This window comes from Mustela nivalis (genome assembly GCF_964662115.1).
Source record: "Mustela nivalis genome assembly, chromosome: 9".
Taxonomy (NCBI): Eukaryota; Metazoa; Chordata; class Mammalia; order Carnivora; family Mustelidae; genus Mustela; species Mustela nivalis.
Window position 1 is genome coordinate 68,611,786 of NC_139028.1, and position 24,659 is coordinate 68,636,444.

At 40.2% G+C, this 24,659-nt stretch overlaps 1 protein-coding gene across 10 annotated transcripts in view; it reads left to right on the top strand.

The window, feature by feature from the left end:
- DNHD1 (dynein heavy chain domain 1) overlaps positions 1-24,659 on the top strand; it is a 75,036-nt gene that overhangs the window by 3,535 nt on the left and 46,842 nt on the right. For 5 of the 10 annotated variants that reach the window (XM_082682911.1, XM_082682915.1, XM_082682916.1 and 2 more), the window contains exons 5-13: positions 565-720; positions 7,171-7,374; positions 7,451-7,561; positions 9,237-9,393; positions 17,136-17,390; positions 17,498-17,635; positions 17,769-17,820; positions 22,809-23,074; positions 23,164-23,407. In XM_082682911.1, coding sequence (XP_082539037.1) covers positions 565-720; positions 7,171-7,374; positions 7,451-7,561; positions 9,237-9,393; positions 17,136-17,390; positions 17,498-17,635; positions 17,769-17,820; positions 22,809-23,074; positions 23,164-23,407 — 1,583 coding nt within the window. Of the gene's footprint in view, positions 1-564; positions 721-7,170; positions 7,375-7,450; positions 7,562-9,236; positions 9,394-15,925; positions 15,992-17,135; positions 17,391-17,497; positions 17,636-17,765; positions 17,821-21,261; positions 21,302-22,283; positions 22,371-22,808; positions 23,075-23,163; positions 23,408-24,659 lie in introns of those variants that run through there. The other 5 variants (XM_082682913.1, XM_082682912.1, XM_082682917.1 and 2 more) reach the window with 5 other exon arrangements.

The following is a 24,659-nucleotide window of genomic DNA, read 5'->3' on the forward strand; positions in this document are numbered from 1 at the left end:
GTTTTGTTGGCTGGTGTTCTGGAAAGGTGAGAAGATTGAAACACGGGTGCAGGCTTGAAGGGGTTGAAGGATGCACTATTGGATCCTGGCTGGAAATGAAAGGCTGTGAAAGTAGAAGTTGGGTGGTGATGGGGGAAGAGCAAGAGTCACAGGCAAGGAAATCATGCCGAGTTGGAAACAGGCATAATGCAGGCAAAGCTAGATCTAGAAGCTTAGGAAGGTTGCCATGGAGGAGAAATCCAGGACTGTGGGCTTATAAGTTGATGTGTTGGGAAAACAAAGTATTCCCATTACTTTTATTATGTAATACTGACTTCATAGTAATCACAGTAGGTCCAGAATGATTATTCATGCATCAAAAAGGGAGGGGGTGTACATACATTAGCCTGTGTGAATAAAGCTGTTTGACTCTATTTGCTCAGTATGTGAACACCTTTGGGTTTGGCTCCGGCAGTACCACCTCATGTCCTCCTAGGCACCTGATCTAGCGCCTTCTTTCACTGCCTAACAGGGGCAACCTGACCTCCTGCTCTGTCTCTTTTCTCCTGGTTTTTTATTGTATAGGCCTCAGCTTGGTTCAGAAGTTCCTGGTAAGAAGACTAGATTCTCACCTCAGACTTCCCTCCTGGGTAGCCAGGTGATGAACATTCTGAAGACAGAGAGATACCTGAAGAAGATCCACTTCCTCTACCTAAATGTAGCTCCCAGCCGGTACTTCAGGTAAGAGCCAGTATGCTAACCCCTTCTACCCTGTCCACTCCCTGGTTTCTGCCCATGCTGTCCTCCCCCAGCTCCTCTCCATACCCACTCTTCTCCTGCCCCTCCTCCTCTCTCGCTGCTTCTACTCCATCTTCCAGTTTCCCTCCCTCTTTGCTTCTCAGCCTCCTCCTTTCCATTCTGCACCTCTCCTTTCTTCCCCTTTGCTCTCACAGCCATTGGTCTTAGTTGTCCCCTTCTACTTTGGGTTCCATCTTCTTTATTCTGTCCTAATATAATAGAAACATTTGGTCACAGCCTCAGAAGGGAATTTAATGGTCATCCCTTTCAAGGGCAGTGCAGGAATCGGGCGTTTGAATCTTTACAGTCAGTGGAAGCTTTGAGTTTGCTAAGGTATCCGTTCCTTAGACTGAAGCAAAATCTGCTTTAAAAAAAAAAAAATTCTACCTTCTGGTCCTAATTTTATCCCTGGGGCTATAAAAACAAGTCTCCTCCTTCCACAAGACTCAGGAGGTGTTCATTTTTCTCTATTACCTCTAAAATCTACATATTTTTAAAAGCCTGATTCAAGTCCTATCTCTTCCTAGAAATAATAATTACCATTAATTAAGTTTTTCCAGGCATTGTGCTAATAAATACATAATGTATGTTATTTATCCCTCACCTACCAGGTGGGTGCTATTATTATTTACATATATGAGATAAGTGCTCTGGTGCATAAAGAGGTTAAGTAACTTGTCACATAGTAAGTGGTAGAAACAAATAAACCTAGGACTGTCTTAACTCAAAAGTCCATGCTCTTCAGCCATATGTCACATATCCTCCCAGAAAGCCTTATTTCCTGTATACACTGCTGTCTTTCTCCTGAGCTTATGTAGCACTAATGATGTGTATCATCCATACATTCATTGATCAGTTCATTAACACGTTTCACTGTGAGCATTGTGCCAGTTGCTAAGCAACTGTCTTTTGGCTCTAAATCTCCTCTCCTCTCTCCGCTTTGAGATACTGGGGCTGAGACACTGCAAACTCCTCCTTTTTCAGCTGGCCACCTGTTAGGTTTGATTAATAGGGGTTCTAGAAGGAGACTGGATAGCAAGGTACAGGTATTTCTCTTTCCCTCACTTGCTCTTTCTGTCAGTATTGGTCTTTCACCCTGGCAGCAGCAGGAACCTTCTAAATTGGCTTCTTCATGATTCTCAGCTGGGGGGCACCTTCCCATCAGAGTTCTACATCTTGACTACATGGCCCCTCCTCCAGACTCCTTCGGTACCACCTTCTCTTTGTTCCTCTAGTTCTAGGACTGGTTTTCATTCTTGTGGTTATTGTATCTGTGCTATCTTAGTGTTCCCTTTCTGCTTTTCATTTCTTTGACACCTTTTTAAAAAAAATGCTCTCTATTAAATTCACTTTGTTGAAATGTCCAGTATGTTTCTGTTTCCCTGATTGGACCCTTACTGATCTCATGAAAGGAAATGAGCCTCATATATGGGATTCTGGGATTGGTTTCTTTTTTTTTTTTTTTTTTTTTTTTTTTTTTTTTTTTAATTTATTTGACAGAGAGACATCACAAGTAGGCAGAGAGGCAGGCAGAGAGAGAGAGAGGAGGAAGCAGGTTCCCCGCTGAGCAGAGAGCCCGATGTGGGACTCGATCCCAGGACCCTGAGATCATGACCTGAGCCGAAGGCAGCGGCTTAACCCACTGAGCCACGCAGGAGCCCCTGGGATTGGTTTCTTAATGTCCTTGGCCTTGAATAGTACTGAGCTCTGTGCTAATGGGATATAGGATACTAGTAATCCATGACAGGTAGTGGCATCATGTTAACTAAATTATCACTTGTGGCTGTGATGAACTACCTGCTGATACCTAGTGGCCACCACACTTGACAGACTGGAGGTAATGGTAGTAACAACGACAGTGTGGGATGGGGTGCTTACTGGCTGTGGTGGAGAGCTTACAGAAAAGAAAATTATAGGCTTAGAACGTTAAACTATCAGCTCCATCATAATCAGAGAAGCAGCACAATCAAAGATAATTAGACACAGAGAGAGACAAGAAACCATGAGCAAGAGAACTAAAGAGAACTAAAAAGGCAGTGGATAATTATAGGACCAACATCTGCCAAAGAAGGAATCCCAGTGAATTGACTTTATCATTTGGTGATGCTTTTCCCTAATGAGAGATGCCTGTCAATTCCAGAATCAGCAATTTTCTGTCAGCTTTACTATCTGTTCCTGAAAGACTGAAAATGGGAGCTGAGCTTTGGACAGGCGCAGACAGCCAAAGATCAGAGATTGCAGCTTGGGGCCCACATCCAGGAGGGACGTGTTTTCTGTTTCAACCTATAATGTCACCAGGGTCCCAAACCAGAGCCCAGGGCCTTTAGCGTTGATTTCTCTGTTGTGTTCATACAGATGATTTTAATATTTTATCCACATATTTTGCCTTTTTCTAGTTGTTCTCAAGTGAGAGTGTTAGTTCCAAATTTCTGGTTGCACCATCAGTAAAAGTACAATCTTGGCATTCATTGTTTTATTTTATTTGTCACATAACAGGATTTTTTTCAATGTATTTGAATTTGCCCAATTTTTCTTGTACTTGTCCTAGATTTTTTATTACATTTTAAAATTTTAATTCTTATATACATACATACATTTATTATATACATACATATGTACATGTATGTATATAATAAAATCTTTAAGTACATATACTTAAAGTTTTTATTTATTATATTAATATATAATACAATATAATATATTATTATATATTATATTAAGTATATATATATATACTTAAAGGTTTTATATATATATAAATATATATATAAAGTATATATATATATATATATATATAAATAAATATATATATATATACTTAATATATATGGAGCCTGGATCGGGCTCCATCCCAGGAGGGAGGATGGAACTCAGCAGGCAGCCTGCTTCTCCCTCTCCCTCTGCCCCTCCATTTGTACTTTCTCTCTGTCAAATATATATATATATATGTCTATATATATATTTAAAGATTTTATATATATAAAGATTTTATATATATAAAATATTATATATTATAATATATATTATATATTTTATATATAAAATCTTTAAGTATATATATATATATTTGACATATATATATGTCTATATATATATTTAAAGATTTTATATATATAAAGATTTTATATATATAAAATATTATATATTATAATATATATTATATATTTTATATATAAAATCTTTAAGTATATATATATATATATATATTTGACAGAGAGAAAGTACAAATGGAGGGGCAGAGGGAGAGGGAGAAGCAGGCTGCCTGCTGAGTTCCATCCTCCCTCCTGGGATGGAGCCCAATCCAGGGGTCCATCCCAGGACCCTGAGGTCATGACCTGAGCTGAAGGCATATACTTAGCTGACTGAGCCACCCACAGCTTCCTAATTTCCTAATTCCAATATATTTAAGATACAACGTTACATTGGTATTTGTCCTTGATGTTGATTCATACTCAGAAAGGAATTTATTCCTTTACTTTCTTAGAGCCTTCACTCAACTGTCACATCTTCACCCTCTGCCCTCCCCTGGCACTGCCAACTTCCTTTGCCTGTGCTTTTTTTGCCCTCTCATTTATTATATTTATCATTTTTCCTCTCCAGTATAATGAGAGCTCTTTCAGGGCAGGGATTTTTGTTTGTTGTGTTTAACAATGTATCCTGAGGGTTTAGAACAGTTTGGCGTAGAGACTCAGTAACATTTGTTGAATGAATAAATGAATGAATGAGTGATCCATATTTAGAGGCAGTAAATGATGAGTTCAGTATAGAACTTGCTGTGTTTCATTAATGCATAGAGTTTGAGATTTTTTGGAAGCAGATGAATACTCTCTAGCATGACTTAATACTCTAACTGATCTGAGCCCTTTGAGGACAAGGACTATGTAGTAGTTATTTCTATGTCCTCAGCTCCAATTACAGTACTTAGACAGAAGGGAAACTTGATAAATGGTTTAACTAAACTCTTTAAAATCTTAAATAAAAAGAAGAGAAATAAAAACAACTTTAAAAAAGGAAAAAAGAAAGAGTAGTGTTCATTAAGAAGGTCATAGAGTGGGGAGCCTGGGTGGCTTAGTGGGTTAAGCCTCTGTCTTCGGCTCAGGACATGATCTCAGGGTCCTGGATTGAGCCCAGCAACAGGCTCTCTGCTCAGTGGGGAGCCTGCTTCCCCCTCTCTGTCTGCTGCTCTGCCTGCTTGTGATCTCTTTCTCTGTCAGATAAATAAATAAAATCTTTAAAAAAGAGATCTTTACAGTTAAAAAAAAAATAAGGTCATAGGGGAAGGATCCCTTGGGAAAGCCTGGGGTCAGTTGTGATAGGAGGCTATACTGTGGGAAGCTAAGCAGCCCAGTGGTTAAGAGGGGTGGCTTGAGTCAGGGAGATTTGGTTTTAAGTCCTGTATTTTTCCCTGAACTACCTTGGAGAAAGTTGTAACTCCTCTTTGCTTCAGAAGAAATAGTTTGGGGGAAAGAGTACTTGGGAAAATCTAGTCACTTTGTCAGAAAGGAAACAAAGCTTTTATATGACTTGATTAGGTGAGTTTATTCTGGTATCTATCTAAATGCTCTTTTTAAAAAAAAAAAAGGTTATATTTATTTATAAATAATAATATAAATTATTATATTGAGGAGGGGCAAGGGAGAGGGAGAGAATCCTCAGGTGGACTCCATGCTAAGCTGGGTGCCTGACGCAGGGCTCAATCTCACAACTTGAGATCAGGACCTGAGCCAAAATCACGAGTTGGACACTTAACTGACTGAGCCACCCGAGCTCCCCTGAATCTAAATTCTCTTAAGTCATTTACTTAATAGTGTATTCTAAAAAGCTAAGAGAAGAGAGAGAGGAGGGACATTTTATCTCTTAGGCATGATAGGCATAAGACTTGAGACATAATAGCTTTTAAAGGACTCTAAAATACACTTAATGCTTAAAAATATTATTGGTTCCAAGTTATGAAGATAAAACCGCAAAATAAAAATTGATAAATGCTTTATTGAATGTGCGCAAACATAGCAGTATGCTAACGAGTCTCCTGCAACTAGATACAACTATTGTATAGCTGCATATAAATGCCACTGGGGGGCGCCTGGGTGGCTCAGTGGGTTAAGCCGCTGCCTTTGGCTCAGGTCATGATCTCAGGGTCCTGGGATCAAGTCCCACATCGGGCTCTCTGCTCAGCAGGGAGCCCACTTCCCTCTCTCTCTCTCTGCCGGCCTCTCCATCTACTTGTGATTTCTCTCTGTCAAATAAATAAATAAAATCTTAAAAAAAAAATAAATGCCACTTAGTATGGGATGTAGGTGCATTACACTGAAGTAAGAGAACTGAGTAGGATGTTAAGATGGCTCTGGAGTGGAGGTACTTCTCTGGGTCTCTAGGGTGAAGTTGTCCTCTTGATTTGTGTGTGTCTAGTCTTCTAGCTGCCCCCTGTTTTTCCCCATTCTCAGTTACTTCAAACAGCACCTCCTAGTGATCTCTGCATGTTATTTCAGTATCTAGAGATACATATTTTACCATTTCTAATATGTACTTTTTTTCACATTTTAACATATCTGTGATGCATCTTACAGATTGGTGGAGTATCATGCTGGCAGCATTTTAAATTTCAGTGTTTCATTAAAAAAGAATGCTGCATCTTACAACTGATGGCATCTTAGATTTGATAAGATGTAAAGTATCTGGATCTGGAGATACGAACTCCTTAGAACTGGCTACGTGCCCTTTTCTTTTTTCTCCTCTATCTTTGGCTTCCATTTATTCTTTTTTTTTTTTAAGATTTATTTATTTATTTGAGAGAGAGAGATAAAGAGAAAGCGTGCACAAATGTGTGAGTGCCCAGGGGTGGGGCAGAGGGAGGGAGAGAGAAACTCAAGCAGACCACCCTGAGCAAGAAGCCACACTAGGGCTCAACGCTGGGGCTCAACACCGGGGCTCAGCATTGGGGCTCAGTGTCATGACCCAGAGATCATGACCTGAGCTAAAACCAAGAATCGGGCACTTAACCAACTGTGCCATCCAGGTGCCTCTAATATTTGTTTCCTTAAGTGGCTCAGTCAGTCAGTTAAGTGTCTGCTTTCAGCTCAGGTCATGACCGCAGGACTGAGCCCCATGTTGGGGTCCTTGCTCAATGGGGAGTCTGCTGCTCCCTCTGGCTCTCCGCCTGCTCATCCTCTCTCTCTTGTGTACTCTCTCTCTTTCAAATAAATAAATAAAATCTTTTAAAAATATATGTTTCCTTTTTTAGTTTGAATGTCATTCTGCTCCCTTTCCCCTCTTCCTGCTCTCCTCTGTCTTTATCCCTGCCTCCATGCTTCCCCTCTCCATCCTTCTTTGGTCCCTTCCTGAAACCTTGCACAAGTTCCCAGGGCTCTTGCTGATCAGCCTCTTTTTTTAAAGGCCCTATGACCTGGTGGTGGTGCCACCAAAGAAGGTGAACCCTGAGCACTACATCTTCTCTCCCTTTGGTGTCCTGCACATACATCCGGTGGAGGGCAGTGAGACAATGACACTGGGGACCTGGCACCGCCACTCTGTCCTCTGGCAGCAGCTCCAGTTCATTCCATTCTTCAAATATTGCCTCTTATATAAGGCCTTGGCCCGGTAGGTGATGCTGGTATGGGATGTAGGGACAAGGGCTGCGGGGAGCTATAGCATGTCACTGCCCTCTGATCTGTAGTTGGAAGAGGAGTATGACATTACAGCGGCTGCACCGGTGCCGTACTTTCCTTGGGAAGCATCTACTCTTGGCTGTGCCCCACTTTGGAGCTGGGCTTCTGCATATTAGCAGGTATGGTCTTCAAAATACACTGTCAATAGATGTCTTAAAATTATTTTTACAAAAAAATATTAACACATCCCTTGTAGAAATTTTGGAAAATACAAAAAAGCACGAAGTAAAAAAAAGCCTTTGATCTTAATCACATAACTAACCACATAACTAACCACAACAGAAATTTTGTTGCAAATCCTGCTAATCTTTTTTTCTACCACCTATACAAATGTGTTCATTCTTGACATATTGTTAAGTAACCAGGTTTTTTTTCTGAGTAATGTATTCTGAGCATATCTTCGTATAATTGTATATTCCTGCATCACATTGCCCAGATCACACAAGTATTAACTACCGGATCTGATGATATACCTTAGGTGTTTGAATGCAAATTCTCTGCCCTTTCCATGGTATCTTTTGGATTCTTTTTTTTTTTTTTTTTTGAGGGGGTTATCTTTTGGATTATTTTTTTGTGGGGGAGACTTAGTTATTCCCATTTCAGTACTTTTTTTTCCCCACTTTTCCTGCACTCCTTGGCCACTTCTAATTATCTGCTGTGATAGAAGTTGCAAGCTCAAATGTCTACAGGGGCTGAGCAGGACCTATGGAAGAAATGCAGTGGGTTAGGTGCAAGACATTAGGGATTGTGGGGCATGCAATTTTGAGACTACATCTAAATAGGACAGCCACTACTCAAATCCAGGTGACTGTTAACACTGGGAAGATGGGTACAGCATACCAACTGCCTTATTTTTTTTTTTTCAGGATTTCCTGGAAATATATATTTTGTTTTAAAGTGTTGTAACTTTACCTATTTAACTCGAATTTTTATTTAAACAGTGGGCTGGCCAACTCTTAGTGGAACATATGAAAACATTTTCAGTCTGAATTTGACCCACAGCCTTTTTGCAGTTTGCAACCTTTGTTCTGGGGATCCTCCAGTCTGGCCTAATCGTGGTATAATTAAAAACATAAGGGCTTGGAGGCTGGACAGATCTGAATTTAAATCCTGAATACCGACTATCTGAGCCTCATTTCCTGATATGAAAACTAGGGATGAAGATTTCTATTACACAGCTATAGTGAGAATTAAGTGAGATTGTAAATATAAAATACCATGTTCAATGCCTCTTAATAGGTACCAAATAAAATGACACCCATTATGATCATCCTCTGCTTGTTGGGGGGTCTTTCTTCTTCTTCAGGTATTTTTAGAGATGTAGAGTTCTCAGGGTGTGGGGGAGGGTAGTGGATAGTGGAGGCAAATTTTCTTAGGGATAGTCAGCTCATGGAGAAGTTGGAAGTTTGTCACCTTTGATTCTAAAACTCATCTGTTCATCTAGACATTTAGGGCCCTTAGCTTTCCCTATTCCAAGGAAGAAGCCTCTGTAGTCTCTCCCCCTAAATCAGACCTTGGGATCATTTGATTGTCTCCTAGCAGAAAGGTTGCTTAGTATAAACATTTGCACACACCCCAAGCCTTTCCCAAAGAATTCCCCAGCCAGCAACTTCCTCAGCTTGAATTCTTCCAAAGAGCTCTCTAGAGGAAGCTGTCCCTGGAGGTCACCAGGAATAGTATAGTCTTTCTAGACCTTTGCTTATTCTGAGGTGAGCTGGGCTAGAAAGAGGTCAAAGGTGTTCAAGGAAAGAGAGCCAAGATGCTGACTCTGACCAGTTTAGTCCTTGATCCCAGGCTTCTGCAGGAGCTTCGCTCTGTACCCTGGCTCCCCCAAGACCGAGATCGATGCTACGAGCTGCTGGACCTGCAACAGGCTCTAGCCAAGGAGAATCACAAGGCTCTGCGGCTGCTTTGTCGCTGCCTGCACCTGTGCACATCCATCCTGCAACTGGTAAGAGGCTCCAGCTTATCATGAGCCTTTTCTCGAAGGTGGCTTGCCAGAGTTCCAGTGTCCTCCTGGCTTAAGCTTCTCCTGGGATCCCCCATATGGCCTGGATGCTGCAGTTGGCTCACAGCCAGGGTCGTGTGCAGCAACAGCAGTCTCTGTTGTGGGGCAAGTGGATTGATTATAGATGGGCAGAGGCTTGGACTCAGCCTTTTCCCTAAGGGTTGGTCATGGCCTTGAGCAGGGAGGAGAAGGAACGTAACAATAATTGTTCTTCAGTTGTTTGTGTCACGGGCATTTAGGAAACCTGAAAGTTGGAATCTGGATCTTTTATGCCGCTGGTCTTATCTTAGAACCTATCTTGAACCTTTGGCAGGCCCCTGAGGCTGGTAGAAGCATCTAGTGTCCTTCCTGATTATGCCTACTCTGCATCTGTGGTACATGCCCCCTGCTTGGGTTCCTGGAGGCCCTGCCGTGTGATTCTGTCACTATAGTTTGTTGTCTGTCAGGTGGGGCTGGATATTTACACAGTTCTCTGGCTGATCACCATCTGCAGGTTGTCTAGTTCTGAGAGAAGGGACTCACCCAAGTTTTGTGAACTTGAGAAATAATGTAGAAGAGGCCCCTTGTAGGGACTTCCTACAGGGAAATGGCCTTCAGCCTCCAGATAGTAACAGTTGGACCTGCCATTGCACTGAGCTTAACAGGGCAGAAGTTGGGGGCGAACTCTTCCACAGCCTTGCTCTACCTCCTAGTTCCTAAATCCCACCTTTGTTTCAATGTTAAAAAACTCGTTATAATTTTTTAATAGTTAGTAGTTTATTTTGTTAATTAAGGTATAATTTACATGCAGTAAGCAAATTTTAAGTGTGCGGTTTGTTGAAATATTTGCATATATATACATCCATGTAACTGTCATCACTCAGATCAAGATATAGAGCATTTCCAATATCTCAGCAAGCTCCTTGGTACCTCTACTGCCAGTTCCTCACAAAGGTAACTACTACTCTGATCTCTGTCACCATAGATTCATTTAGTCTGATTTTGAATTTCATATAAATGGAATCAGCATTTCTGGCTTTTTTTTCCCCCACTCAACATAATCTTAGTGAGATTTATACATAATCTTCTAAGTAGTGGTGGTTCACTTTCTTGTATGTTATGTAGTATTTCCCTCTATGGATGTACCACAATTTATTTATTCCCCTATTGATGGACATTGGAGTTTGTTACAGTTTTTGCTATGATGATTAATGCTGATTCTTATACATATCTTTTGGTGGACATAATCCCTCATTTGTTTGTGGAGTATATGTCCAGGAGTGAAATTGCTAGAATAGGGTATATGTATGTTTTGAAGTGCGAAACAGTTTTCCAGAGTGGTTGTGCCAGGTTTTTATTCTCCCAGCAATATAGGAGATTTCCAGTTGCCCTAAGTTCTCACTAACACTTGGCATTGTCAGGGTTTTTAATTTTAGCCAAACTGGTATACAGTGGTATCTCATTATCATTTTAATTTGTGTTTCTGTGATCTCCAAGGTTGTTGAGCATATTTTTGTATGTTTATTGGCTGTTTTGGTACCTTCTTCTGTGAAATGTCTTAACTCTTGCTCAATTTTTAACTGGGTTGCTTGTTTTTTTCCTATTAATACGTAGCAGTTCTTTATATATTCTAGATATGAGTCCTATATCAAATATATGTGTTATAGATATTTTCTCCTAGTCTGTGGCTCAACTTACCCTTTTACTATTTTAATGGTGCCTTTTGATTAGCAGCTCTTAATTTTCTTAAAGTTCATTTTATCAATCTTCTTTGGTTGGTGCCTTTTGAGTTCTAGTTTAAGAAACCTTTGCCTACCCCAAAGTCATGTAGATATTTTCTGGTGTTCTTCTAGAACTTTTATTACCTTATCTTTCATATTCAGGTCTATGGTACATTTCAAATTAATTTTTATGTATGGTGTATTTTTTCCTATTTATTGAAGAAACTATCCTTTCCCCCACTTAATTGCATGGTGTCTTTTTCTTAAATCAGATGACTGTATATGTGTGAGCCTATTTTTGGACTCTTTTCTGTCCCATTAGTCTATTTATCTGACTTTTAAAAATTTTTTTTACTTAAATTCAATGTAGTTAACATATACTGTATTATTAGTTCCAGGGGTAGAATTTAGCTATTCATCAGTTGCATGTAATACCCAGTGTTAATTACATTATATGCCCTCCTTAATGCCCATCACCCGGTTGCCCACCCCCCCCTTCCCATCTCCCCTCCAGCAATCCTCAGCTTGTTTCCTGGAGTTAAGAGTCTCATATGCCTCCTTCCCTGTCTTTTTTCTTTTTTTTTTTAGATTTTTATTTATTTATTTTACACAGAGAGAGACACACACAGCGAAAGAGGGAATACAAGCAGGGGGAGGGTGGGAGAGGGAGGAGCAGGCTTCCCATCCAGCAGGGAGTCTGATCATGACCCTACTGGAGCAGCAGACGGTTAACGACCTAGCCACCTAGGCACTTCCTCCCTCTCTGTTTTCACCTTGTTTCATTTTTCCTTCCCTTCCCCTATGTTTATCTATTTTGTTTCTTAAATTCCACATATAAGTGAAGTCAAATGATATTTGTCTTTCTCTGACTGACTTATTTTGCATAGCATAATACATTCTAGTTCCATCCATATTGTTGCAAATATATTTTTGTCAATGTTACACTATCTTAATTATTGCAGCTTTATGGTATGTCTTGGTATATGGTACTATAAGCCCTATAGCTTTTTATTATACAAATTTTTATTATACATTTATTATACAACCTATGCTAGGTTCTTTGCATTTCCATATAAGATTTAGAATCAGCTTATTAATTTCCACAAAATAATGTTACTGGGATTTTTTTTATTGGCTTGTTTTAAATTTGTAGATCAATTTGAAGGAAATTGATGTCTTAATAATATTTCACTTTCTTATTCATAAACATGGATCTCATTTATTTTGATTTCTTTAATTTCTCCTACTAAGGTTTTATAGGTTTCCTATAGAGGTCTTAAATATATTTCATTAGATTTATTACTAGATATTTGAAATTTTTGTTGCTATCATAAATGGTATTTTTAAATGTTATTGTTTTCTAATAGTTACTATACCCTATACAAAAATTAGTTCATGATCGATAAAAGATGTAAAAGAAGTTGGATAAAAGATGTGAAAAGAAAATCCAAAAAGCTTCCAGAAGACAATGTAACATTTTTATTATCTTGGGGTTTCTTAAACAAAATTTTAAAAAATGTAAACCATAAAAAAAATCAAGACATTTATTTATATTACAATCAACTTTTTAAAAAGCACCACAGAGTGAAAAGACAAGCAAAGGCAACATGTAGAGCCACTTTTCTGTGCTGTTGTATGGGCTTGAATGGAACTTGTCCCTGCCGGCAGTCACCCCAGAAGTGGGGGCTGATGTAGGGGAAGGGGAGAATGGGTCATCCTCCCACTGGTGACTGAACTGTTACAGAACCAAGCTTGTCTCTTTGCTCAATAAAAGCATGCTGCTCCCCATTAAATTGTAGCATTACTAAATAACTAAAATAGATTTGAAACATTAAATAAATAATGATATAAAATATGAGAGTTTGGTAGGCAACCTTTATCAATTTTTAAGGATGTTTCCATCGATTCTTAATTTGCTAAGAGGTTTTATCATGAATGAAAGTTGAAATTTGTCCAGTGATTTTTTTTTCTGCTTCAATTTAAATTATTACAGGAATTTTTCTTTTACTCTAATATGGTGAACTGTCAGTGTTAGACCACCTTTGCATTACTGGGATAAACCCATTTTGTTTCTTTCTTGTATGACTTTTTATTTTTATATATTATTAGGAGAGTTGCAAGGATAGTAAAATAAACTCTCATCTACCTTTTACTAAGTAGTTTGTTTTTCTCACTTATCATTCATGCTTATTCTTTCTCTATGTATGTGTACATTATTTTCCTGAACCTTTGGAGAGTTTTAAGTTGCAGATGTTAAGTTCCTTTACCCTTAAATATGTTATGTGTTTCTCCTAAGAACAGGAGGACATTTTCTTCCATAACTCTAGTATAATTATCAAAAATTAGAAAATTTCATTTTGATACAATTCTGCTATCTAACTCACAGTCCTAATTAAAAATTTGCAAGTTACTCTAAGAATGTCCTTTATTTCTATGCTTTTTTCTTGTTTCAGGATCCAGCCCAGAATCCTGCATTGCATTTGGTGGTCACTTCTCCTTATTCTCTTTCCTATGTCACAGTTCCCCTGCCTTCTTTTGGTTCCTTGTCTCATCATGGGACAGCTCTATAGTAGGGTCTTCATTCCAAGGCTGCCTCTCTCACCACATGAGACCAAGAACAACCTTAGCTGTGCTCTTGGTTGGCAATTTCCCCTTTCCTGTTTTGCTTCCTGCTCTCCCTTTGAAGCTTCCTGAAGACCATTCCTTCAATAAATCACATTTCCCCAAATTTGTGGGGAACCCAGTATAAGAAAATTATATTAGACCAAGTTCATTCATTCTTTTATGCAAATATTCTACAGCCACAATAACTTAAAAATTTTTTTATCTTTTTTTAAAATTTAAATTCAACTAACATATAATGTACTATTTGTTTCAGGGGTACAGGTCTATGATTCATTAGTGTTACACAATTCACAGCACTCACCATAGCACATACCCTCCCCAGTGTCCATCACCCAGCACCCCCATCCCTCCCATACCCCTCCACTCCAGCAACCCTCAGTTTGTTTCCTGAGATTAAGAGTCTGTTATGGTTTGTCTCCCTCTCTGGTTTCATCTTGTTTTATTTTTTTCCTCTCTTCCCCTTTGATAACTTTTTTTATCCACTTTATCTTTCAGTTTCTGAGAGATGTATGTTAAAAAGCCCCCGTTTTAACTATAGATTTATTAATTCTACTTGATGTTCTTTCATTTTGCAATATGTATTTAAAAATTGTGTGTGCGTACAGGTTCATAACAGTGTTTCTTGGTGACTTTATTGCTGTGAAAAGGTCTTCATTCTTGTTACTTACTACCTTTCTACTAGAGTTCTACTTTGATGTTAACAGCATCAAGCATTTGCTCCATCTCTTTTCCTGTTTGTTGTCAACTTTCCTTTGTTATTTTGTTTCCTGAAAAACATTACGTCTGAGAGTCTATGTCTTGCCATAGGTTTATCTCATTTATTATGGTTACTGATTGGATTTGATTATTTGATTATTATGATTACTGTTGGGATCGGTTTTTCCCATTTCACATTGGTGTTATTTGCTTCCTATGATTTCTGGTTGATTCTTCCTTGGGTTCCTTGTCTTTTGTTGGATTGTTTACATTTTGGTTGCCATTGTTGTCCTCTAATGATTTGGATGTTAGACATTTTATTGCTCTCATGGTTGCCCAGGAAACCCTCAGTGCCTATTCATCCTTCTTAGTTTTAGAATCTTGACTTTATTTCTTTTCATAGACTTGCAGCTGGAGGAAGCCATGTAATTCAGTTCTGGGCAATGAAACAAAAGTGAAAGTCACTGTGAAAAGTTTTTAAAAGAGGCAGATCCAACTGGAATGTCTTTTGGATGTTTACTCTTATCTTATTGCCTGACCCTTGGATGAAATTCTGGTGATAGAGAAGCTATTGCACCATGAGAGGGTAAACGTCATATTAAAGATGGAGGAGGACCATAAAAAGAGCTTTCTTCTGATTGATACTGTTGGGCCAATATGCCATCCAGGGATTTCTTATTTAATTAGTAAATAAATCTTTCACTTGCTTGAACCACACTTTTTCTGGTTTTCTCTCACTTGCAGCTGAGTGCATATGTAAGACATTTATACACCTGCTCAACAGGTATAGCTGTTTCACTTACATTTTTATAACAATGTCTCTTTCAAACCCACACTATCACCAGCATCCCTGAGCTCTTTCCCCACTGTGTGTGTGTGTGTGTGTGTGTGTGTGTGTGTGTGTTGCGTAGCCCTTATCACCGTTTTACACATAATATGAATTACTTATTATGTTTATTGTATGTCTCCCTCGCCTTCAAAAGGGTAGGGATTATTATTTGTTTCCATCCCCGCTATACCTTGTGCTCATTATACGTTATGCCACAATGAGTGTTCTGAGTGAATGAATGTCAAGTGTGGATCTGTATTCACGTCTTTCTCCCAAGCACAGTAAGAACCTCAGTGCTCTTCAGGTTTCCTTTCTCACCTCTCTTCCTCTCCTCACCCTCCACTCTTCCTCGTATGCTTATGTTGAGATTTCCTGGAATTTAATTCTGGATTGTGGTGAGCATTCTTGTTTTGCAGCCGTCCCATTAAGACTTGACAATATGTTTTACAAATGTCTTTGCTCATCAAAGCTTCTTATAACTCTTGTATTCATTTTCCTTTCTCAGAAATATACTGTTGTTTATGTTTTTCAGAGAGAATCTGTGGATGGTACATTTCTGGACTCTTTTTATATCTAAATATGTCTTTACTCCCTCCCAAACTTTCAGTGATACTGTGGCTAGTTACAGAATTCCAGGCTTAAAAATATTGCCTCGGAACTTTGAAGTTATTGAAGATGTTGCCCCTTAGTGGTGAGGTTTTAAAAATGAATACTGATTATGATCTGGTGTAGTAATTATTGTTGTTGTTGTTTGTGTGGTTTTATCCTAATTGGTGCTCAATAGGCCCTTTCAGTGTGAGTGAAACATTTTTTTTTATAAACAGTTACTTTGGAAGTAGCTGTGCCAGGCACTGTGTTAAACAAAGAGACATGAAATAAGATGTGACTGAGGCCTTTTCCTCGAAGAATTTACAGTGAAGTGGACGAATCACCTGAGGAACTAGATAGTGATGACGCACTGGACTAAGGGCTATGCAGTGGGAAGCACTCAGTATGGAGGGTATTTCTAGAGCCTGGAAGAGAACATCTCGCTGAGTCAGAGGGCGTGTTTGTGCATAATGTGTAGCTTAGTCAAGTGCCTTGTGTCTTGGTCTCCAAAGACTGGGATCTGAACTCAAGGGTGAGTAGAATACAATCCACACACACCAATTAGTTCTAATCACAGGCTCTACCAAACATCAAAAAGGACAGGAGAGCAACAGGGACAGTAGGTCCAACTGACGAGACATATCTTGCTGGTGTCTCCCTCTGTCCAGAGAGGTGGCAACTGTCGTCAGCCTGTATAGGCCAAGGAAACTCCCAGATATGAGAAGGACCCACAAAGAGGCTCTTCGACTTTTATCCCACATTCCCCATCACCAGGAGAAGGTCTCAGTAGCCTTCTACTACTCAGTAGACAGCTTCCACTCTCATAAAAGGAGAATTATGCTACTCAGCAGGCCACACCTCCCAGGCCTAGTGATTGAAATCCATGTCCTGGAATTATTGCTGAGCCTTAGTTATCCAGTCTTTCTCCTTCTCTGTGTAATCTGTGTGCTGTGAAACTGATTACAAGTGCACAAATTTTCTATTTGAGGTCTACCCTGGGGGCTTTTAGTAGACCTGCCTGGTCTATCAAATTAGCAATGTGACCTCTTAATGTATGTTCTCCATTTTGCATCCTTTCTGGTCACTGAAAGATTTCAGGGGCTAATCTCTACTAAGAAGCAGCCTCCTTGTGTATATGTAGATGCTCAGTTTCAGACTCTGCAACCTGAGAGTTTTGCAGAGGCCAGTGTGTGGCCAGTTTGTCTTCCCTCCTCCTTCAGTTAGTTGTCCGCTCTCTATGCTGACAGGTTCACGAGGATACGTATCACATGCAACAAGGCCTGCAGGAGCGAGTGAAAAACTGCAAGAGGATCAGGACGGACCAACGCTCCATCTACCTTCAGAGGGTACAGTGCCAACAGCTGGAGCAGAAGCTGAAGCAGGCAGAGGCCTGGTTGCTGCGGCTGGGACAGTTGGCGCGCCTCATACACTACATGATTTGCCAGAGCCTTGTGTCTATCGTAGAGGAGGAGATAACCTCCTTTGTGGCCAACATCCTACAAGTGAGGTGGTGGGTGGCACGTGTGGAGGTGGGCAGGCAGTCAAGGCTAGGTGGCAGGCAGCAGGCACTGACACGTAGCCCCCGACCTCTCCTGACCCTTCTCTACAGCCCCCAAGGAAGAAACCCTTTCTCTCAGCCCAGCTGGTCTTTGACAGTTGTGGCCAGCTATCTCCTGAGCCGTGTATTGAAACTATGATCCAGATTCTAAATGTGGGCTTGAAGTCTGTCAAGACCTCTGTCCTGAAGGTATTCTGGGTTGGGCAGGGGGCTGGCTGTAGGAATCCCCAACTCCTATCCTCTGTGTAATTAGAAGCTCTCAGTCTGGTCTGAAGACTCACTGGTTTCCATTTCTGCCCTCTCTACATGCCTTGGTACAAAGGTAATGCAGTCTACAGACCTGAAGACCCCCTGCCACGCCTTGTATTCTGAAGGTATTTAAGTAAGGAGGCTTAGGCAGGGGTTAGCGAGGGTGAAAGGAGGGAGAGGGGCACATGCACAGTGTCAAGGGCATGACCATAAAATCAAGCCTTGGGTGTGGATGGAGCAGCTGTAACCTGGATAGTGCACACAGGTGTTGGGGGTGGGGGTTAGGGGGTGGGGGTGTGTCTTTGCTCACTCATGGACATGCTTGTGTGTATGTGTGTGCATGCAGTTGAGTGGAATGAGAGGTGTATGAAAGAATGTGAGTGAATATATTGTCCTGGTTCATCTAATTTAGTGATGGCATTTTGTTTCCTGTTAAATTTGATTGCTAAGTTAATTTGTACTTGCTTGAACAACTCTGCTTGTTCAATATTAGCTTTATTTCATACAGCTCTTTTTCAGTTCATATAGGATAATCCGTTAACATTACTGAGCCATTATGGTTACCAGTTATTGCTGGTTATCAGTCCTCACATTTGTTAACCACCAGGGGGGAAATACATCTTCACACTATCTTTATTTGGGGTAGTAACCCAGTTACAAATAAAATCATTATGTGCATTCAGTCACATCCGACATGTAGGTGCTTCCCCCTATCTCCTTGATTCAACTAGTACGTTTTCATTAAGATGATTTAAAGACATGAAGTTAAATTGAAGACATAGGTGACAAGGGAGGAAAAGGTTCATTGAAAGGAGCCCATATCTTTTACAGATGGCACCAATCAGGGCACATTATTTTCTCAAGTGAATCTAGGTTAATTGGTGGAGACTATTGATAATTTGTTTTACATGGTCCAGTGGAACCAAACATGTTCGTTTACTAACCTATAACATGGGAATAACAAAAATAGACCTAACTCGCAGGATTAAAAGAGGTCATATGTCTAGTATAGTGCTCAGCATATAGTGATACATATTACAGATAGTAACTTCTTACTGTTAATAATACTAACAACAGAAGTAAACAAGATATTTCACCCTATTCTCTCATTTTATACTAATTCATATTTTGGTATACTAATTTCCTTTGAAAGGTAAAACAAATACAAACCTTAAAACTTTTATTCTAAGTTCTAATGAAAGTGAAAATGTTTACTTGAGTGTTTTGTGTTACCCCTTCTACTTTTTTTTTTTCCCTTGATGGGCAGCAAAGCAAAGTTTATTGGGTGATAGTACAAAGCTCCCAAAGAGGGAGGAGACTTGAGAGGGTTGCTCACCCCTTCTACTTTTGAAAGAGCACCATGGAGTGATGTATTTAGGGGTGAACTGTCCTCATGCTTGTTATCTTTCAAATGTTTTAGGGGAAAAAGAGGAGGAAAAACAAACAAAGCAATGTGACAAAATGTTAGTAATTATTGAATCAAAGTGGATGGGTAAAGCGATTTGTAGTATCTTTAAACTTTCTACATATTTGAGATTTTTCAGAAAAAATTTGAAGGAAAAAAAAGGTCAGCATGGAAAATCAAAGTAATACCATGGAGGAACAAGAATCAAAGTTCCGATTTGGGGTTTTTCTTAAGTTCTCTATGAAAATTGGAGTAGTATTTAATAAAAGTTAATACCTAGCAATTAAAACACAACTAGTAGTCTTAAGGAAATGTACATCTATCTCAGAAATCTTTTACTTAAACGAGGCAAAATTTGCATGGCATTTTAACCAAATTACAAAATGATTTCAGTGCCTCTGTGTATATTTTCAAAAGTACGAAAAGTCAGCCCCTTATGATAGAAACTTACACACTGACTAGATTCTGGTCCCTAGAAAAGGACCCGGTCTATTACTGATAAAACAGGTGCAGCATATCCTGCGGTCCGAAGCTCCGTTCTGCAACATTTTCCAGAGAACAGTCTTAATTCTGAAACATTTTGTAACCAAAAAGAGATGATCAGTATTGTTATCTGATGTCCTTACCATCTTATCAGGAATTTTCTGCACTTTAAAACAAGGAAATTATAATTGGATAATGATTTTTCTCATCTGGCAGGTGTCAAGTTCAGGAACTTAAAATTTTTACATTAACTTTACCAAGATGAGTGCATCTTTTTGATATTTCATCATAAACACTTTGATATATGTTTTGGTTGGGATGGTGTTGAAGTTAGCTAAGAGATATAATGCAAAGAATGAAACGGTCACTACTGGTTGTTGTTGTTGTTGTTTGTTTGTTTGTTTTGGGTTTTTTTTTTTTTTTTGGTCAGGGAACTGCATGTGGCAGGGGAGTGTCTTAGAGTGTGAGGTATGAACAGTGTGACCAGCAAGAGGGAGAATAGACGTAAGCAGTGTAGCAGTGAGTGGATTCATCATTGAAAGAGAAGAGAGACTATTTTTCTTGCCACCCTATAAATAAGAAATTTTGAAAAGATGAAAAGTTTTATAAGTATGTTTGACAAGCAGCTTTGCTGCTCTGTGTAACATGTCTGAGTGACTCATTCAAAGAAACCTACAGTAAACGTCTCTATTTGGTTTTTCACAGTTGGATTGATATTTAAAAATGCAGCTCCATGTTAACTTTTATGTTTCTTTGGTTTAGTTGCTATCAGACTTCTTGTTATAAACAAGCTTTATTTTGTTCTTACATTGGCTATGAAGTAAGTTATTAGTGATTTCCGTTTTGTTTTGTTGGGATATTGCAGTCACCAAGCTGCAGAGTTAAAAACGTACTAGCTTTTCTTTCCTTTGCTCAGACTCACACATGAACCAACTGTATCGCACCATATTGCTTGAGTACTCTCGCGGGTCTCAGCACCTTGAATCACAGTTCTTCAATCTCATCTTGTGTTTTGGAGCTCACAAAACAGCAAGTGACCAAATTCAAAGACATAAAATCTGTAGCAACACAATGCTTCACAGAAATGGAAACTAGAATGCAGGAAGAGAGCCCTTTCTCTCAAATTGCTGCTTGTCCTTTTCTTTCTACTTCACTCTGTGCTTCTTCCCAGTTTCTCTGACTCTCCCCTAAAACTAGCTGTCCCTGCCTCCTTTGAACTTTCTGCTCCCTTATACCTTGCTTCCAACTTGGGCTTTCTGTGGTACCAACCCCATTCTTTTTTTTTTTTTTCTTAAGATTTTATTTATTTATTTGACCGACAGAGATCACAAGTAGGCAGAGAGGCAGGCAGAGAGAGAGAGGAGGAAGCAGGCTCTGCGCTGAGTAGAGAGCCCGATGTGGGGCTCCATCCCAGGACCCTGGGATCATGACCTGAGCCGAAGGCAGAGGCTTTAACCCACTGAGCCATCCAGGCACCCTGAGAATGAGCTTCTGACAAAAAAAATAATAATAATAATAACTGAGAGATCGATCAACATAAAGACTGCTGGTTAGCTTAAATATATTGTTACTTATAGAACTAAAATTAAAGGCTTTATTAAATATAAATTATTAGAAGGGAAATACTACAGTATGAAATTATGCTATAGAGAATGCTGGTCATTCTCTTGCTTTCCAGGTTTTGAGAATGGAAGAATGGAATCGTGGAAGGCATAATGGTAAGCGATGCCCTTCTCCCTTCTCATCTTCTGTGAGAAATTAGAAATGTCTGCCATTTGACTCCCCAGCCGTTCTTGCTGCTCAAGGTAGCCATATGACCTAGATTTTTACAATGAGATATAAGAGTCAGTCTGCTGGGGAGTTTCTGGAAGATTTCCTTTCCTGATAAAATGTGAGAGTCAGTCACGAAGAGGTTTCCCTCCAATGCTCCTCCCCTTTCCCCTGATCTTGCCTAAGAATGGGCTGCTTGGAGCTGGAGCTTGTCTTGCAACTATGAGGCAATAAGCCTTGGGATGAAAAGAACATTTCTGATTCAGCCTCCCCTATCACACACACCCCTCTAAGAAAATCTGCCCTTACGTATAACTGAACTCAGAAAGTAGTAGGGGAAGACTATAGGAAGCCTGATACTTGGTGACATCTTTGAGCCACTGAACCAACCTTGGAAATACCTACCTGGAAAGACTTCTTGTTATGTGAGATAATTGTTTTCATTGTTGAGATCTACTTGAGATCTTTCTCTGTGTGTCAAATAAATAAATAAAATCTTTAAAAAAAAAAAAAAAGCTCATTCTCTATTTAGATTCCTTAGGAAGGGCTTGTGGGACCAAAATTTTATTTCCCTTTTTTCCTCGGTGCCTGAAACATTTTTTTTCTTTTTTTCTTGAAATTCAGGAATTTTAATAGATATGTTTTGTTATTGAACATTCTGAGGCATATTCTGAAGTATGCTCTTTCAAATGTAGTTTTTGCTTTTGTTTTTTAAAGATTTATTTATTTATTTGAGAGAGTCCTGTGCATCTAATTTCTGAACATTTCAGTGTTTTTCCCCCTTATACACAAAGTTTCAACACAAATACTGAAATTAGCAATTAACCAGTTTCTAAGAAGTTAAAGGGGAAGCCAGGCTCAAGAATATTCCTTAAGACAGATACTAAGGACTGCCAAGCTCAGCCTCCTCCTCTGTTCTGCAGAGGCTTGAGTTCTACGAACTATGTTTCCTAGACCTCCTTGCAGAGAGGCTTTGTACATGATTTAGATGTGCATGGACTTCAATTCAGAACTGAGGTAAGAATGGGAGAGAGGCAGTGCCTATGCCATCCATTTTGCTGGAGGAGATCATAATAGAGGTAGTGTGCTTCAGTAGCTGCCAGTATGGCTCTGACCTCCCAATTTGCCAGGCAGTGCAGAGCTATAGATGCTCAGTCTAGAGTGGTTTTCAGTTCTTCCAACTGTTTGCAAACCACTTAATTTTCTATAATAATTCCCTTATTGCTTATACTAACTAAATTCTGTTTTCTGAACCTGAACCCTAAATAAAAATTCCCTCAGTGAGTCTGTGTTTGTGATATAGATGCATGTGCATCAACTCACTCAGGAGCAAGGGATTGTGTGTGTGTGTGTGTGTGTGTGTGTGTGTGTAATGTATACACTCAGGTGGAGAGAGAGGTTCCGTGGGGGCCCTGCAGGGCACTCAATGGACAATTATGGTTTGTGCCCCATTAGAAGAAGATGAAGAGGAAGATTCGAACACAGAATTCACGATGCCCAAGCTCCAGGGCCAGCCCAGTGATGCTGTGCACATCTTCTGTGGGCCAAATATAGGATTGGTGTGGCCCTGGAAGTCTCACACGATTACCGAAGCTCTAGAGGTCCGTGGGTACCGGCTGCGGGGCCAGTACCTGCCCCCCAGTTATAAGCAGCTGCAAGAGGACCTGGACAACAATCCTCGGATCCAGCAGGCACTGACTATGCAACAGGCCTTGCTGGAGGTGAGAAGAGAGTTTAAGGAGGGGGAAGACGCTCACTAATTCCTGTCATAGCCATCCACCTCTGTCCTAAGCACCTTGTCTGTGCCTAGGGCATGCTGCATGAGGTGAAGGAATTCTGCAGGGAACATCGTTGGATGACAAGCATTCACCAGTTCCTGCAGGCCTGGGGGCCCCAGAAGCTGGAGTCCATGAGAGGTGGTCCTGTCAAGAACTATGTGATGCTGGTGAGCTGCCTGAATCTTTGGCAGACCCGTGTCTCCAACATCCCTAACAAGCTGGTTACAAAAGGCAGATTGATGCTGCTGGGCTGCCATCACATACAGTCAGAGATGGGTGAGTGCTGCTCATCCTCTTTCCTTTCCTTCCGCCTTCCTTATCTGATCCACGTGGCTCTCCTTGGACCTGGACTGCCCTCCGAGGACTTTTGGTAATGGCCCCTCATTGGACTTGTAGATCCTCCCAGAGGCCCAGGTCCCAGGCCCTTCCCTTTGCAGTTAAAGTTGCCATCATTACAGAGGATAGCCTCCCCGTCTGTTTTGGCTCTGTTCATTCTCCATACTCTTTGGGAGTCAAGTTTCTATCACCCGACACTTTCTTTTTTCCTGAGATGGAAGTAGTTCAAATGTGACTGAGAAAAGTCTTAATCTACTCCTGAGGCTCGTGAGCTCAGTTTCTTTGCAGATATTCTCGGTAATCAAGAGTGCCTGTCCCCACATGCAACAGAGTCAAAATCGACACTATAATTTGCATGTATAAAAAGTTATTCTCTTTAACTGTTACGGCCTTACTTGTAGTTATAACTTCTGCAGGTGGTGAAAGAATGGATTCAATTGAAAGTGAAAGCACTTTTCATATAAAGCAGTGCTTAGGGTCTAATTCAGAACATTTTGGGTATTTGGTCAATTAAAAATTCATTCTACAGTTCTGGGTTGTTTTTATTCTCAAGTGCCCTCTGCTCCTCTTCCCCTGCAAGGTGGCATCTGGCATTGGAGAGGGCTGCTGGGCTCTATGCTCTTCTTTGCTGGCTTCTGTCAACCCTCACCGAGTTGTAACATGTCCCTGCTTGGTCTCTGGCCTCCTCCTAACATTGCTGTTTCTGGGGCCACTGTGGCCTGAGCTGGTGTACCTATGTGTGTTCCCTTGGCTGATAGGAGCCCAGAGTGTCTACCTTTGCCAACTTGTCCCTGCATTTGCTCCTGCTGGCTTCATAGGCTCTTGGGATGTTCGTAAACCCTTCATCTAGCCTTCCTCTTAGGCTGGCTAGCCCTATAGGTTCTGCTTCAGTGTCCCTCTGCCCTCTACATAGGAACCCATCCAGGTCCACTGGTTATTAGCTCTCCATTATCTTCTGTATCTCCTGCCATTTGGGAGTTGTGAGGGACTTGGGAGCATTGTGTTTGGCCCTCCTTTTGCCACAATGCATCACACTGTGATTTCTACCCTGATGTGACTATCTTGTGTTAGCTCAGGGGCACTCTGCAGTGGCATCTTCCCAAAGTTCCACACAGAAAGTGGAGCTCGGTCCCACTCTGTCAACCTTTTCCTCTTCAACCCATTTGGGTTTCCTTTTTTGTCTCAGTTTTCC